Here is a 17,536-nt window from a genome sequence, read left to right on the forward strand (position 1 = left end):
TGATTTTAACCATGACAAATAGTTTGAATTGATTAATCACAATGAAATCATTTGAAGAACTCCACAGTTCTGATATTAAATAAAATTTATTTCGACCACACACAACATAATAATCATGGCAAATATGACTGGCAGTCTTTAAATTACAAAAAGGAATTGTATAAATTCTAACATGCCTCCATTAAATTAAATTTTCACAAAATATCCAATGTGTAACTGTAATAACTTAGTTTCCTATTAGGCAAAAATCATTAACAACTTCATTCACCAATTAAAAGTTGCATTAAACCAAGAAAATTAAAAGGAAAGTGCAAACAAATAGCACATAAAGGCAATGCGGCATGCACTACCTCATGACTCTTGTGAATCACCAACTGAGAGGTTGCTGGATTTGTTGTTGTTAAACAAAACCACGTCCAAATGTTGAGAAAAATATATTGCACTCCATATTATATGTCTGTAAGACTTTAAGACTGGCTGTCATAAAGCACAGTTTATGTATCAGGTAAATGCATGCTTTCATTACCTTTCCATTGACTTCTCTACTACAACAAAAAATGTACAAAAAAAGGCACAGGTGTAGTAATAATGCTACTACTTGGCAAAATTTGGTCATCACACTCCTGTTGACTGGTGAACATTCATGAACACATAACACAAAGGCCTCAAACACAGAAAACAACCTAATGTCTCTTTTCAAGTATAACACATTTTCAAAATCACTTATTGATTCACATGTTCATTCAAAATGAAAAACACAAAAAACACACTAACACATAAAGTCTGTAACAAGACAAATACTGAGAAAAATGTACCTGATCAAAGTATTCCGACAATCATAAACAGTCTTTTCTCAAGAACATGCACAGAACAGAACCCCTGTTTTTTTTCTGTGCACGATTACAGATTTCAGTGATATGATAAGAGTTGATGCTCCAGTGGTCATTTCTCCAAGGTGAGATCAAAGTGCTTGTCTGTTGGTGGATGCATTTACATTCAGGGTTGATTGATGACGCAAGATAATGCAGTTGCTATGGACACAGTTGTGGAGCTCACTGATACTGTTGTGTCTGCAAAGCTGAGAGGCGTCGCTCAATACACTGCTTACCTGAAAATATTGAATGATTCATTGATCAGATGGGAAATACATTTATCAATGTTTTTTTTTCAAGATTTTTACTGCAGCTATTATTTTGTGGCATGTATGTTAGTGCCTCCACTTACATTTATCTATGCTGTCGATGTCCTTTTGTTCTGTGAGGGTTCGGGACAGACCCTCCAACAGCAGAAGGGCTTTATTGTAACGCTGGACTGATGCGGCACCATAGTGGAACATCTCATCCAAAGCAGCAGACTGTACCTGCATGCAGTAAAAACACACATTTAAACGGCTGGCATAAAGATCCATAATCAATACATACAGGATGGAACTGGCGAGTATCAAAATCCTCTGCTGTGAAGTGAGCTCACCATTTGCACAGTGTGGCTGTAGATGAGCTTCTCTGCTGTGAGGCCATTGAAGCGGTCCATAAGTTTCTGCTTGTCAAGCAAGAAGGTCTGCAGCCGATCGTTCAGGGAGCGACAGTAAGTCACACAGTTCTTGTAAATTTCGTTTAGCTTCCTGATCACTGGAAAAAAGTAACACAATAGCCGCTTTTTAATTAGCATTACACATACAATCTGAAGCCTACAAGTTTGGTTCTGATTGACCAACAGGTGTTTAATGAAATTCTTGCATGGTTTCTCTTGTTGATGGACTTTTCTGCAGTTAACAAGTAACATGTCAGCAAATTTTCATTCTTAAGAATAGTATCATATGTGCTCTTGCCCTATATGCATGTTCTTGTGTTAGCATGTATGGAGTTCAGAGTCAAAATGAAAAGGGATTGAATTATCATAGCTAAGGACCAGGCATCATATAGTGCATTCTTTAAAATAAGAGGGAATGACCTTTTCAGTGATATACATTGAAAGTAGATTCAGCCACCTTTGTCTGGAGAGTTCAAGTAAAGATACAAAGCTTAGTACTTTGTACTTTCAGCTGCAACACCCAAATGCTCTTGTTCTTTAAGATTTCAAACTAAAAACAGTGACAGTGAACAAAAGGTGAATGCTTAATATATTAAACCATAATCATAGTCCCACCTTGTTTGACTATAGAAGAGGGTAGGAGTTGGCCTTGCTTAATATTTTCTTTTGCAGCGTGCAGTGCTGATGAGAGAAACTCCTCAGCTTTCATGTACAACATCAACTGCTCTGCATAGCTGGAACATCATACAAGAGAGAAGTTATTACCAAGATGTTTTGTTGGCAAAATGAGCTACTAAAAATTTTAAAAACTTTAAGGAAACAGAAAAACCTCTGTGCCTCTCACCTCCACTCTCTACTCAGAAGGCTGATCTGATCTGTGACCAAGCTCTGCTCGAGAAAGGAAATATCAGGACTGCTGATGGTATCCAGCCCTGGTTCCTTTGAGGAAGCCAGCTCCATAACACAGTGGACAAAAGCCAAGGTGAAGCGTAAGTCACTGAGAGCATCAGTGTGAGCCTGCTGTGAAAAGAAAACATCCAATACTGTGAATGATGAAACTGGTCATTTGGAATGTAAATTTGTAATTTCAAGTTCTTCTGTAAATGCAGTTTGGAGGGTGTAAATTGTATTTCTCTCTACCTCCATCAGTGTGTCTTCAGGAAGCACTGGAGGGTGAAAAATCAGTGGAACAGCATCCATGGGTTCAGTCTCGCTGTTTCTTCGGCTTCCTCGCTGGAAGAGGCGACTGTTAAGTTGCCAGGCTGAGTTAAAGTAGCTTGGAGACCCTACAAACAAAACAAAAGGCAAATTCAGCTTATCCTTGAATAACTGATAGAGTGAATGTGTACTAAAGACACAAGTGAAAAAAAAAAAAGTCTCACAAGATGACTCAGAAATATATTTAATTTAAAGACATCCTATAACACAAGCTGTGATCAACAAGTAAGTTAATCATCAGGATAGTTAAAATACCTACCTAAGAACATCCTCGATACCATGCCATCAGGAGGGGTGTTTCCTTGGAATGGAGAACCCATGGTGAAGACAGCAGGCGGTGGGCTGTCTGAAAGGTGAAAAACTTTCTGACACCCAGCAGATGGAGCTGTAGAGACAAATAGGAATAATTAAATCAGATATCAGATGGCTGCTCTTGGAGAACAAAACTCATGGCTACTAAATTGCACTGTCCCGGTCATTGTAGAGGATATCTCAAAGCATGAATTTTGTAAACTGCCACATGTTACAAACATGCATCACATCCTCTTGATTTCATGGTCATAACTTTGTTACATTTTTAACTTCTTTTTATCAGTATTTTGCAAATTGCCTTGAAGTACTGTAAATGCAGCAATTTTTTCTGAGCTGCAATATTTCATTATACTCCTTTAAGGTAAAGAAATTTCTGTATACTTTTTAATTTTCTTTTCTTTTGTCTTTGAGGTAATGTCAGTCCTGCTAGTTGTTTTCAGTTATCATTTTTGTTCTTCACTCTGTACAGCATGTGGGCAACCCTTGTGCTTAAAAGTGCTGTATCAATAAAGCCGAGTTGACTTGACTTATTACCTAACACTTTAGTCTTGATGCTAATGAAAAAGACAAAGAGTGTGAAGAGAAACCTGACTTGAAATACTAGAAGTATGTCATACTGGTACCTGTTGTATCCATGCTTTTCTCACAGCTGAAGTTCTCATCATTTCCATCTTCAAAAAGATTTGTTCCAAAGGCTGCCTTGAGTAGCATGTCAGATAGCCTGTCAGTGCTGAGCGATCTGAACATACAATGCAGCCACAATCCCATTTTTATTATTGTGCAACAACTCTTAACTGCTAAAAGGCACGTTTTCATATAAATACACAACATAAAATACAATTATTATCTTTTTTTACCATGATATACTCATATAGGGGTCTGACCTTTTAAAAGGGCCCTTTTTATTGGCTGACTTCCGGTTGAGGTGTGTCTGGGGGGGAGGAGATGAGTCAAGGGATTGCAGGTTTGGGACAGTCTGGGTTCGGTTTGGCTTTCTAGGCTGAATCTGCTGCTGTAAACAAAATTTATGTTATGAACTTTTCTCTATCAAAGTTTGTAGGCTGGGTGTTGAGAATCGGTTACAACTTCCTGGCCAGGTAGAAAGTGTAAAGTATAAGTGACTTATCATTTGGAAAAGTTTTAAGAAAACACAAATCCAAACAATATGTTGTGTACACTGTCAAACAATTGGCATTTTTACACAGTATATTGTGGTAGAATAAGCCTCACTTTTTTTGTGGCCTTCCATTATAGGTAGCACCATGTAACTGATACTAATTGATTCTTGGTACTAACTCAGCCGAGGTTTTAAGAAAGCCAGGCTGATGCTATACGTTAACGTGGAAGCAATGCAGATCGCTGATTGGTCAAAGAGAACCTTTTGCAGGCTTAAAAAACAATGTGCGTGTACACACTTTCTTGTTCTATGAAGTCATTTAAAAGTCTGTAAGTCACAACTTACAATATAAATCACGAAAATCTAATTTGATGCACGGGTAACATTTTTTGTGCGTGATTAATTAAAACACAAGTAAGTTTTTGAGCACATCAATCCACTCAAAATGATAAGCAGCTGATCCTGCCCACATTGAGGGGCTACTGTTTGCATTGGAAAATGAAGCATGGAAGGACTGTGCCTATTCAAACCGCACTGTGCCATACCGTATTGTTCCGTACCATGTTATGGAAAAACATAGTGTGTGTAACATTAATGACAGACTGTCACATAAGTATGTAATGACAAAACAATCATCCTTGGATGTCCTACTTTCATGATAAAGAAGCTGACCTGTGCAGGAGAGACAGTGAGCAGTCCAGTTCTCGTGCTGAGTGGGAGTGTCTGTTCTGTGGTCTTTGGGGTCAGTCCAACTAAAGCACAGAGTATTACAAAGGTTAATCTATTATCAGTACATAATGCGTATGAAGTCAACTGTTTATTTTCTCCTATAACTCAGACATGACCAGATCAGGCATGTACTCTAAATGCTGTGAAAAGACGTAGATGCACAGAGGGGAAATTAAGTAACAGCACTTCGTAACAAATTGTTTTGTATTGAAATCCACTCAAAATTACATATTTGTTCTGAATATCTTCACAGTGAGATATTTGTGAGGACTGTAAGAGAGGTACTGTAAAACAGCTCTTTAAAATCAATATGCTTGTTTTCATTCTTATCATGTCAATAAACTGACCAGCAGTCCTCCCATCCTTGTTCATGTCTGCTCTTAACATTTGGAAAAAAAACTAAATATAGAGCAAAACACTTAAAAAAAATAGCATGTGTGCGAAAAGAAATTAAATTAAATAAACATTTTACCGTTCAACCAGGGCTTTTCGAGTCATTTGGATGGCTATATAACAACTACAATTTGATCCCTAAGGGAAAAAGGGCAATTTACATTTGCAAAGTTGAGGGCTGGAGCCGTGCGCTTGGACCAAGTGCAGAACTAGGACTGGGTCAAAGTCTAATATAACAAGGCTGTCAATTTAGTGCTTGATAGAACAAACAACGTAACATAGTGTATATCATGTCTGAAAAGAGCCAATACGTCCAGTACGCCTAGAATGATGATGGAAAAAGCCAGTTGAGGTGACTACCTAATGGAGAGGACTGTTGCGGTTGGCCTCCATTTCCCAGATTTGAGAAGTTACAGGCGATGTCTGGACCTGGAGCTCTGCACCCTCCGCATTGTTGGAGGGTCGCAGTGTTGCTGCCAGCACAGCATAGCATGGCCCTGAATGACATGAGACATTGTTAGACAAAGGAAGACAGGAACACCGAGACAAAGCGTTGAGGTGGCCGCAGAGGTAAGATGGCAGTACATGCCTTGTGTAGCCATGCAAGCCGACAGGGTGTAGGTTCTGTTCGAGTCGCTGGTAGTTTTGGATCTGAGTCGGGACAGGAATGGGCACAGATGGACTGCAAATACGACCATCTATTTCAGGGGGACTGCTGCGTAGTTAAAAGGTGAAGCAGAAATATTAGAAACAGTGGAATGGGTAGGTAGTTAGAGGAGATTGTGTTGGTTTGATAAATCAATAGAAATAGCAGTGACAAAAGTGAGTATTTCATGTTCACTAAAACTAAAATGAATATGCACTAGATAGGGCTTTAAATTGCATTGCTTTTTCTTACCTAAAATGCTTTGGGGGAGAATGTAGCAAGGTTGGGGGTGGCGGTGTCCTTCCTGTGGCTCCAGAACCTCTCTCCAACAGCTGTGAGCTACTAAAATATATATATTTGTAAGCTCTTTCTGCAAAACTTAAAGTTGTCTGACATTTATTTAAAACATTCTGAGAGACTGTGCACCCGAAGGGGCGCCAACTCACCCACTGTATATCAGGCAACTATCATTATGTGACCCGGCCTGCACCTCACATGAGTGCTCACCTACAAAGCAGCAAAAGAGACAAATTAAGACCTATTGTGCTGATGTGAAGAAAATCCTGAATAATTAAATAATCCAGGCATCTACAAAGGGAGGCTCAGAAGTCTTACTGGCAAACTGGGCCGGCACCATCACATAATCTACTGTGTATGATGATGTGTTTCTACCATCTTGACCGGGTTTTTCTCTCCGCAGAACGCCGGCAGTGTCTTGTGTAGGTGAGTGTAGCACTTTAGGCTGAAGCTGATGCATCTCTCCGTCGGAATGCTGAGCGAGTGTCAGATGAAAAAAATTTAATTTAGCAATGAGAGATTACAGTGACACAAACACCACACGTGAATTTCTTTTTGAAGCCAATTTCACATCTCTAATTTTTGTGATTTTTGTGATTTCTGTTCACAAGAGAGCGTACTTGAGGTGAGGCCAGCTGGGATGTGCAGGAGTTGCTGGAGGAACTTCCTGAGCCAGCGCTTGGGTATAAGAGCAGTGGAGCAGGTGAGCCTGTCGAAAAAAAGCACACATATAGTTGCGTTAGGAACTTGTGTTGCAGCGCCTTTATTGACGCTACAGTAAATTACACTGATTCATACAAGACAAAATACATACATTTTTTTGAGGACAAGCTTGTCTCCAAGAAAGGATGGTGAAAGAATTCATCTGCAATTGTAAATATGTACATGTGAGAATAGATACCTTTGCAAGCAAAGTATCTAAGAAAATGTCTCAGAATCAAATCGTGAAAAGGGATTCTGCTTATCAAAGGCGCACGCTTACCAAAGCTGATCCGATCTTTGTGATTTCTCTGCAGCAGCCCCAGGAGCAGGTGTCTTAGGCTCGCAGACGTCTCCTTTGGGATGCTGGAAAAGTACAAAAACGTATTCAAATTTAGCTGATTTTTAAACTTCAATCCATTAAGGCATCCTCCAGACATAGGCACAGGCATACAGCTAAATCAGGTCTTAGTGGGTTTAAAAAAAGCTACTTTATTGATTCATTTTGCTACAGTTTGAAAGATAACATATTGCTACATGCATAAATCATACAGAATACAATAAATAATGCAATTTGGCAGGATAGTGAAATAATTCAATGTTTCATCTTTGGCAGATGCTTTATCCAGTGCACTATAAGTGTAGCTAACATGATTACCTAGAATGCTAATAGGACACGTACATTTCATAAGCACACAGCGAGCTGTAAAATATGTGAATTTTTAATCTAATTTATGGCTTTAGTACAAAAGCTCCAGGCAACATGTCACAGTCAGTCAGGCAGCGCGTGTTTACGTCTGTGTTGAGTTATGTGGGTCATGTGGAAAAAGATAGCTGCACAGGCCACAAGCTGGCACCTAGGAGCAGGTTAAATATAGAGTGAAAGAAAAAACAAACTAATGCTCCTCACACAGAAACATGGCCAATCTTATCATTCAGCTGTATCATTGGACAAGATAAGCGTGGCCAAGAGGTTGGCAAAGTACTTTGTGAACCAAGTAGGAAAACAAACCAAAAATCCCTTTGAATGATTTCCAGCTCCAAGCTTCTGAACATTACAGATTCAGTTTTCAAAATGATTGTTGAGATATCTGCATGTACTGATAATATTTCACCAAATTTTTTATTTAATCACTGACAGGACACAACAGCACATGTAACCTTATACATTTGTGCAATTCCACTATTGATTGCATGAGACTGGCCGATGGAGAAAGTTTGAGATCTGATCAGTCCCATCATGAGTCTGTATCAGTTTCTTCCACATCAGGACTATTTTTAGCGGTGGCGTGGCACTTATTTCCTGACTGCTTATTATATCTGTGGAAGCATGTGTTTGAAGCCTCCACGTGTTTAAACCTCGGTCACATGTCCACAGACGTCAGTCGTTCATTGCCAAACCGAGGGCAAACATGACAGATTTCCCAGTACTGCCTTTTCACGCCCCCTGCTCTCATCTTCTGCTGTGCATGGCGTGTGTACATTGTACAGTATTTGTGTATATGTGGGGAGGTCTCACAGAGATGTACCAACCTGGGTAACAGGGTTGAGTTGCTTTCATAGAAGAGACGGAGCTCCTGTGGTGTGCTTGCCTATACACACACAAACGTGCAAAAAAAAAACAGTTACACTTGAAAATTACACACAAACAATTTTGAATAAATGTTTTTGCGTATATTATTACAAGAATGAAAGCACAAAAATACATACTACAAACAAAGACAATATGTGGGTGTTTGGTGATCCAAACAAGGGCAAAGTGGAGTGTCTACTAACTAAACCAGCTAAATAAACATAATCCTCATCAGCTAACTGCACACTAGTCCTTGGACATATCATAATCCATTGTCCTGCCTGCCAGAAATATAGGACATTTTTTCAGAGTACAAGTATCCAAGAAAAAAGAAAAGCAACAACAATAAAAAAGAAAAGAAGGTTCAAGCGACAGGATGCATCTCCTTTTTTAACTACAAAGACACTGTGATAAAAGGAGGGATTCAGAATTCAAGAAAGCACTAAAGAAGGGGGTAAAACTTCAGCATGTTTTTGTTTATAAGTTATAACTGAGGCTGTCAGCACACAACAGTCCAAAAGTATCACTGGAACAGTCATGTGAACCGTAGAAAGTAATAGCTAGGGTTGTGAAACAGTGTTTACTGTGGGTTCGCAGAAGTGGCTCTTGGCCATTTCCGCATGCTACCCTCCGTAAACAAGGCTCTGTCCTAACAAGCAGTCAAGCTGTTCCAACATTTTCTGACTAACAACACTCAGGAAAAGCATCATCATTCAGCAGGCAGGTGTTTTTTTATGGTCGTGTTGTGGAACATGGTGTTATTAAAGAGAAGCATAAAGTTCAGTTTTAACAGAGATAAGTTTGTCCTTTCTAAAAACTTGAGCAAAACAAATTCTTGAGTATTTGAGATTATGTGGAGCGTATTATAAAGTATTTGTCAGCAAACTAAATGGATGTTGCCAAAAACCTAAAATGAGATATGCCAGTTTCCTTGTGTCTACGTGTTCATGTTCATTTTGGAGTTCACTCACATGAAATGGTGCCTTTCCAATCAGACACTGGTACACGATAGTACCTATGCTCCACAAATCGGCCTTGGCATCATAGTTCTGGGACATGATGACCTCGGGAGCCTGTGTCCAGACAAACACAACTACAGCTTAGAGATACAGTGACATTACAATCTGTTGGCTCAGAAAAAAAGAGGGCAAGAGGCCGTAATACGGACCATGTACATGGGAGAGCCACACAGTGTGGCTGCCATAGTGTTTGTCTGCAGATGCCTCGCAAAACCGAAGTCAGCTGGAGGTTAAAAGAAAAGAGGTGTGGGACATAGAGTTTGTCTGAGCAATACATTTTCAATTAATGTAGATTAAGTCATTTAATGCTCTGCAGGCTGAAGCAAATTACCTATCTTAATGCTGGTACTGCTGGAATTGGACCTACGCCCCTCTGAGTGGCAAAGTAAAATATTTTGAGGTTTGAGGTCTCTATGGAGGATTCCTTTGCTCTGAAGGACTTTCATGGCCTGAGCAATCTGCTGCAGGAATACACGGATGGTGTCCTCGCTGAGTGTGCCCTTTGCTGTGGAGGAATGAAATATGTAGGTTTAAACATAAGAAAGCAACCACGATAGCATGTAAAATAATAGTACCACATGAAAATACATTTACTTTGTTTGGAGACCCAAATCAAGACCGGGTGACATGCCAGCACCCACCACCCCTCCCAGTGGATCAGTATTTCTAGCTGCCATGTTATTCCACCGAAGCACAGGGGATAAGTGAATGGCAGATGGGCAAGGTCATGTGGGTGTTTTGTCAACCTTGCCAAATGTGACAGAGCGTTGTGCTGCAAATAGGTACATGGGCTTCTTTTACAACATAAGAAGCTCTGGCAAGGTGGCAGAATTAGACCACTGCTCCACATCAGCATTAAATACACACATCAACACCAAGACGTAAATCTAGCCTGAGTGAAAATGAACTCAATGCTCCAAACACATTTTAAAAAATGGTTTGAAACCTGAGGCAGGGAAAATTTTGCAGCGAAAAAAGCTTGTAAGAATTTAAACGTGGTAAAATAGGATCACAAGACATGCAGAAAACCAACTGTGTAAAAAATACAAGCTGGGATTTATTATGATGCACTGATTTTGTGCTAATTTCCACATAATTGAGTGGAAAAGAACTGAGGAGAAACCCGACCACAAGTCTGCTCAAGAGGTTTAATTTTATCTGGGTTAAGTACTTGGGAGTGTTAGTGATTAGTCACCCACAGGCCTGCGTAAACTTGAAACCTGACCTATGGTTGCAGTCTCCTGCCAAATTCCTATCGTTGCCCCAAAATGGAATAAACTGTAATGCTAAGTCTTTCTTGCAACATTGAGGACAGCATGATGCAAATGGCCACGTTTGGCTTTGAGCTTGAAGACAAAGTGTGAAAGGGAAATCTACACAGCGTGTGATGTGAGCTTTAGGCTCTGTTTCGTCGCACACTTACAGTGAAGATACTCTGCCAGGTCACCTCCATTGCAGTACTGAAAAGACAGGTGAGACAGGATCCTTAACCTTGCTGTCTTATTGGAAGATGTGATTTGCATTTTCACACAAAAACAGGCCCATCCAAGCCATCTTTAATACAACTCACCTCCATGACAAGATACACACATCCTCCCATTTCCTGTTGACAAAAACATAAAATGCAAATGATCAAGATGGTTATCTACTGAAACACAGCAGTGGTGAGTCTCAATGATGTCATAACTGATTTGAAGAACGAGTAGATAAATGTGTAAATATGTAAGTAACATATTTAATTCATTTAATTCATGTAGCGAGACGAGGAACTTACACCAATAACCATCAGTGTTCTAACAGCTGCACTGATGGTTACACAACAAGAGAAAACACCTCATGCATAAGACTTGGTTGACTATTTTTTTGGCCAACCACCTAGCGGCCTCTTGAAATTCTGGACCACCTGACAACAGCACACTCAGGGACCTGAAACTCTATCCAGCTCTGGGCTCCCAGAACCATCCAGGAACATTTCCCAATTCAGCACCTATCTTCATTGCCATTGAAAAAATTATCAGAGCAGTGAGGGGATCAGGGGTGAGGTAAAAGGGTGAGAAGTTGAGAGAGTTGGCCCCACCGGACTTGAGGGGATTACAATGAATTGGGAAGAGGGTTGAGTCACCAAATTAAAGCTAATAAGTTAATAAGCTTCGTGACACTCAAGATGTGTTTACCACATGTGCCGTTGCATAAAAATGGTTTATGACTAATAGGCGAATGAAGATAGCAAAGGAATACAGTTATGTCAACAGATAACACATGTAACTTTGTCATCAGCCTTGCATTCCTGCGTGTCTCTACTGTCACAGGCAATAGTCAGACTCTGTGCTATATAATCCATTGTTTGTTCTGCTGCACCCTGCCATCTGGCAGACATAGTAAGAGATCAGCTGGCCGTGCCTACTGTCTGGCAGGTGTAAGTAAGGTGATAAGAGGACCCACACTGGGCAAACTTACATCCAAACAGATGGTTAGTGTCCTGTGCTATCTTTGACCTATTAAGTTAAAAGGATATGTTGGTTCTGACAGTAACCCCTATGGGAAATCAAGAGTAGCACAGCAGCCATATCAATCTAAAATTCAGTCATAAGAATATTTTTCTTATTTTTTAATGGTGGTTCATGTGGCATTAGGAGCATATGTTCCTGCCTGCTACAGCTCATGAAAAAACTCCCGCATTCAAAAGCTATATTTGTACAACATGAGCAGTGCAGTGTTTCATCAACAATTCAACATTTGCATCATCTTGCAGCAACGTGTCTAGCACTGAGATTCATGTGAGAAGAGAGTTACAAAAAACATCCTTACCTGATAGTCAAGTAGTCTAACAATATTATCATGTTTGAGCTCCTAGAGATGGAGAGAGAAACACTGTTAAAGGTACAGCTGGAGACTGACTTAGAAAATACAGTGAATTATTTAAAAAAAAAAATACATTACCTTTAATATTTTGATTTCTTTTCCAAGCAAAGTCTTTGATTTGGCTAAGTTTTTCTTGTTAATACATTTTACAGCAACTTCCCAATCACGTTTCTTGAACAGGTGAAATAAAAGAAGAAAAAGCAGGATATAAATACACCAGCCTTGCACATGTCAACGACGAGACATTTCAAATTCAGCCTAGATATGAAAGTTACCTCTCTATGTCGTCCTTTGAACACAACTGCAAAGGCACCGTGGCCAATCAAGTCTTTCCTGTTGAACTCAAACTTTCCAACAGACTCCATGGATATTATAAATATAAAAGTCAATTGCAGTCAACTTGAAGTATCGGAGCAGGTTCAGGAGGCTGACTTTCCAGCTGAAGCAGATGGTCAGTCCCACGCCACAACGCCGGTTAGTCCCATTAGTCCCGTGGAAAAATTCTCCTTTCACACTCAACAAGGTTCACAGTGGCGCAAGACATCCTCGAAAACATTACGCAGTAATCGTCAACATACAAAAATAAAAACAACGTGGGTTCTAAAAACAACAGTGCAAGTACACAATATATTTGCGATCTACTCAACGATTCACTTTAGTCCATTCCGTCTCTTTGCATCCGTTAGACGATAGAAAGTCGCATAAGTGCTTTTAAGGGCAGTTTGTTTTTAAACACTGAGCTCAGACATTGTTATACCCTCACCTTTCTAACCATCCGCATGAGTTATTCATATCTCATGTCGCGCATGCGCAAACGAACAGGCTGACAGACGCGTGTGAATGTCGCCTTCAGGATCACCTCGTAAATCTAGGCTTCGATATCTTCATTTGGCTTTGATTTGATGTCAAATGCCCTACTAAGACAGTGGTTCCCAAACTTTTTTGGCCTGAGTACCCCCTGAGCCTTCTTGTCACACCACGAGTACCCCCTCACACATACAACGCGTGCGATGATTCTCCAAAAGTAGAGCAACACAGTGGTTATTACATGGAAATCATTTTATTCAATGTCCTCAACTTGAACATAAAATTCTCAGGCTTTCTCTCTCTCTTTTTTTAACCTCAGTTGAATTCAACATAAGAATAAAAAACATTTTCTTGAAATATAAATAATTAACCAAAATAGCATAAATACTAAATCAAAATAATCTTCCTTTGTTATCTAACTTAAACAAGTAACATTTCTCTTTTTTTTTAAGAATACATGAACATAACTCATTTCTCTCTCTTTTTAAGAATACATTAACAGGCCTAACTCATGTAACATTCATCACAAAACTGGAGTCTCCTTCATAAACAGTCCTCCATAAAAGTGTGACGCCTTAATAAAAAATAAATAAATTAAAAACTCTCCGTGCGCTGCGTACACCCTGCAGTACCTCCGCGTACCACTAGGGGTACGCGTACCACAGTTTGGGAACCACTGCCCTAAGATAATGGTATCCGGTTCCAAAAGTAGGTAGGGCGACTTTTGTCATCTAAAAATTGCATAAATTGTTTTACATCATATTCCAGGTCTTCACATTTACCCTCATAGAAAGAGGTAATGGCAGTGGGCTATCCTGCAGTTTCATAATCCATCAATTTCATTATTATAATTTGCACACAAATGCCACTTCTGTTGTGTTTTAAAATCATAGGTTAATATTGCCTCTGTCTTGAAATATAGCCAAAAGTTCATACTCACTGTTAGCAAATTTGAGTCTCTGAACTCTCTGAACTTACTTTGGTTAAAGAATTCATTGATGATTACGATTTTTGCCACTAACTGTGCTGTCCAGGAGATGTGGCCACATCTATCACTCAGATATTAGCTTTGAAGAGTTATCATTCTTCAGAGGCATTTTTATCAAATAAATTGATCAATAATGATTTAAATTATTGGCGTGCACACAAAAATATCCACCAAAAAGCATGCAAAACATAGCTATAAACATTTAAACATGATGATAAAATCATACAATAAAAGAGACCATGATTAATAGTTATACAAAGTTTTTAATAAAGATAATGAGAAGCACAAACTATGGCACTAGAGCAATCAATCAATAATGGCCATATACAAGCATTTGAATATTAAAATATTTAATTTTAAATCTGACATAAAATGTGAGTGCAGGGTGGCTTACAGTAAATCCTCTTTTGAAAACCAAATGTTGGCACAGTGTAAGATCAATAACATTAAACAAAGTCTCAAAAATATGAAAACAACAACAACCTAAAGTCCCCCTGTTCCAGACCATATCTCATATTTCATTGTACAAAATAGTAATAATAATAATCAAGAAAAAGTCAAATATACTAGAAACAGAAATAAAGAAAGAAATCATGAAACTTCACAGAATTGTGTTGAACACATGAACAGAATTCAATGTTCCTCAAAAAAGCATAGCATGCCATTTGGCACCTTACTGAGATGTGAGGTACTGCAACTATGCCAGCCACTTCGTTTCAAGAGAGAAAACACAAATAAACACAGAATTTTACATGTGAACAATACGGATTTTGTGATACTGTGACAGTATGCAGAAACTCATAATAAACTACTCAGAATCACAAAATAAATAAATACATTATGTCAGAGTCATATTCACTACTATAGCATCCATGATTATAATGTAGTTATTGCGTGCTGTCCCCAAAACTAGATTAAAGCTGTGTGAATCAGGTTGGTCATTTGCGGTTTGCCTTTTGTGATGATGAATACAGTTAACAGATGGTGATGACATAATTTTTAAGGCATAAAATGAACACTTTGTTTCAGAAAAACACGTTTCCTCCATCTTTTTCTATCCAGCATCTTATCTTTGCAACCAAATATGACTTGATTATAATAATCATCTTCAGAAATGTTTTTTTTTTTTCCTTTCATGAAACGACACTGCTGTTTTGTGTGAGACAAATGATAAAGATAGATGAAAAGATCAGTAACACTCTCACGTGTTGCATATTTATTTCTGTAAAAAGAGAGAGAGAGAGACACTTAAATTGGCAAGCTAGTCCAGCATAAGATACCCCAAGGATTCCGCTACATTTAGGCTCTATTTTCCACAAGCACAATGTCTCATTTCATTGCTGTGGTGATGATACACAAATCTGCCTGCAGCTGAATGCAGAGGAGCCTACACTAACAGCCAACCTAAATTTCCTTCAGGACGTGAAATACTGACTTAACATATTACAACAACCATCTCTAGGTAAATGACATTAAGACAGAGCTGGCTGATTTTGGCACCCCTTCCACCATAGGTTTGCTTAGCCAGCAAGACCCACTGACTTCCAATCTCCATGCACATGCCAGAACTCTTGGTGTTATCTTTGATTCAGAATTTAAATTAAATGAGCAGATTAGCTTTGTGATATTAAAAGTTGCTTTTTCGATTAAAGAAATGTTGCCAGGCTGGAATCCATCCTCTCTGACATGAAGTCTAAATCACTTGTGTCTTGTCTGTGTCTGTTGTCTCACCAGCAGCTGGCACAAAATGCCTCAGCAAGACTTCTGAGTGGTACCAAAAAAACATGTTTATCATGACTTTTAACTGTACTCAAAGTCTTCATAATTTTTTCTTTCCTTTGTTTCTTTTAGAGACTTATTTCATAACTGTCATTTTCATTTGATTCCTTTCTGTTTTTAACTCTCAACATTGTTTCTTCACTTATTATTTTCCGCTGTTCTTGTTTTCTTTCAGTCAGCTGTGACTGTTACAAATACATTTGACTTCACAGCACCTTAGTCAGTTGTTTTTATTACACATCTTCTTTACTTACTTAATTGAGATAAAAAGGTGTCGTTATTAAGCATTACAAGTGAAAAAACCAAAAAGTATACCACAACGTGCTGCACGTTTCTGTCACATTTTCACTGCTTGACTTTTGATTTTCTTTGAAGGAGTGATTAAAAAAAGGTGTCTCACCAGTCTCAGACACTGGCTTGCACAGTATTTGAGGGTTTTCTTGCATGTGCAATGTGTCTTGTGAACGTTTTTGTCACAAAACCTGCTTTTTCATATGGCTAACAGAAACACGAATCATGACTCAGCGAGTACTGTGATGGCATCCCTTACAATAGGAGATCTTGATGTTACACTTTACACTGATGTTGTAAAATTTGATTTGATTTTCAACAGCAAAAAGTGTAATATTATTTCTTTACACTCTATTCTTTGTAGCTGGTGGCTGCTGTGTAATGTTCTTAATCCAACAACGCATGCTGCTGTATACAGTTATAGCTCAGCTAGGTTATTTAATTGACCACCATCCTTGTCTTTCTGTGCATGCACATGGGCACAGTCGAGTTATCAACCAAAGAATCTCTGATGCTGAAACACTGTGGATTGTGTGGGAAAAAAAAGGTTCAAGACATTCTGCTGCTTCTAACTTTCTTTGTTGTATATCATTGTAAATGTAAGTGAAGCCAAATTCACACCATATATGTTGTGTTTAAGTTACTCGAAGTGGCGCTTTGTTAGATGCTGTGGTTATAAAATCAGGATTTTATGAGACCAAAGCAACACTGGAAATTCTTTAAGCAACCACAAAGTAACATGATCTGAATGTCTTAATGTGCTCCTTTTAAGTCGCAATTTTTGACATTTTGTAACTGGGAGCAGCTTTTTTGGAGAATTTGGAGTGTATATTGATTAGTGGTGGGCATAGATTAATTTTTTTAATCTAGATTAATGTCACTGAAATCTTCAAATTAATCTAGATTAATCTAGATTAAAATGGCTCATTCAGAATATGCGTGCTACCCAAGTAATGACTAAAAATCAGTCTTTGAGATAGGGTTTCTTAATACAGGTGCTCATTTCCTGTTTCCAAAACCCATCACTGATTGGGGGGTGGGGGGGGGGCATTCAGAGAATTTTGTCCCGGGCCCAGCCAAACCTGTCAGCGGCCCTGGTTGGGAGGGCCAGATGGTGCTGCTGTTGAGATAGCGTTGTGTGCAGTGCGTCTCTGTTGCGCCTCATGCGCTTGATCATCTCGAGGGTGGAATTCCACCGTGTTGGAACATCTTGCACGAGCGGCTCCTGAACTTGCCCAAGGGAGGTTGGCTGGACTTTCAGCTCGTCTGCGTTGGC

The 17,536-nt window shown here is 39.0% G+C and overlaps 1 protein-coding gene across 4 annotated transcripts; it reads right to left on the bottom strand.

Moving 5' to 3' along the window:
- Positions 1-67: 67 nt before the first annotated feature.
- Positions 68-13,193, bottom strand: ulk1a (unc-51 like autophagy activating kinase 1a). 4 transcript variants are annotated; one of them, XM_075468468.1, is made up of 27 exons: positions 12,671-13,193; positions 12,474-12,566; positions 12,342-12,383; positions 11,104-11,136; positions 10,957-10,993; positions 9,865-10,038; positions 9,683-9,756; positions 9,486-9,587; positions 8,475-8,533; positions 7,225-7,307; positions 7,057-7,107; positions 6,863-6,951; positions 6,561-6,717; positions 6,392-6,452; positions 6,198-6,284; positions 5,889-6,014; positions 5,660-5,796; positions 4,850-4,929; positions 3,945-4,072; positions 3,684-3,799; positions 3,008-3,133; positions 2,671-2,816; positions 2,375-2,550; positions 2,146-2,264; positions 1,471-1,628; positions 1,225-1,360; positions 68-1,108 (listed from the first exon to the last, which is right to left on the bottom strand). In XM_075468468.1, the coding sequence occupies exons 1-27, from the start codon at positions 12,758-12,760 to the stop codon at positions 1,053-1,055; spliced, it is 2,736 nt and encodes a 911-aa protein (XP_075324583.1). In that variant the 5' UTR covers positions 12,761-13,193; the 3' UTR covers positions 68-1,052. The 4 variants fall into 4 exon arrangements, with proteins under 4 accessions (XP_075324583.1, XP_075324582.1, XP_075324581.1 ...); XM_075468467.1 differs by having other exon boundaries at positions 3,945-4,069; positions 6,198-6,287; XM_075468466.1 differs by having other exon boundaries at positions 6,198-6,287.
- Positions 13,194-17,536: the final 4,343 nt, after the last annotated feature.

The sequence above is a fragment of the Odontesthes bonariensis genome, chromosome 6 (assembly GCF_027942865.1).
Source record: "Odontesthes bonariensis isolate fOdoBon6 chromosome 6, fOdoBon6.hap1, whole genome shotgun sequence".
Classification (NCBI taxonomy): Eukaryota; Metazoa; Chordata; class Actinopteri; order Atheriniformes; family Atherinopsidae; genus Odontesthes; species Odontesthes bonariensis.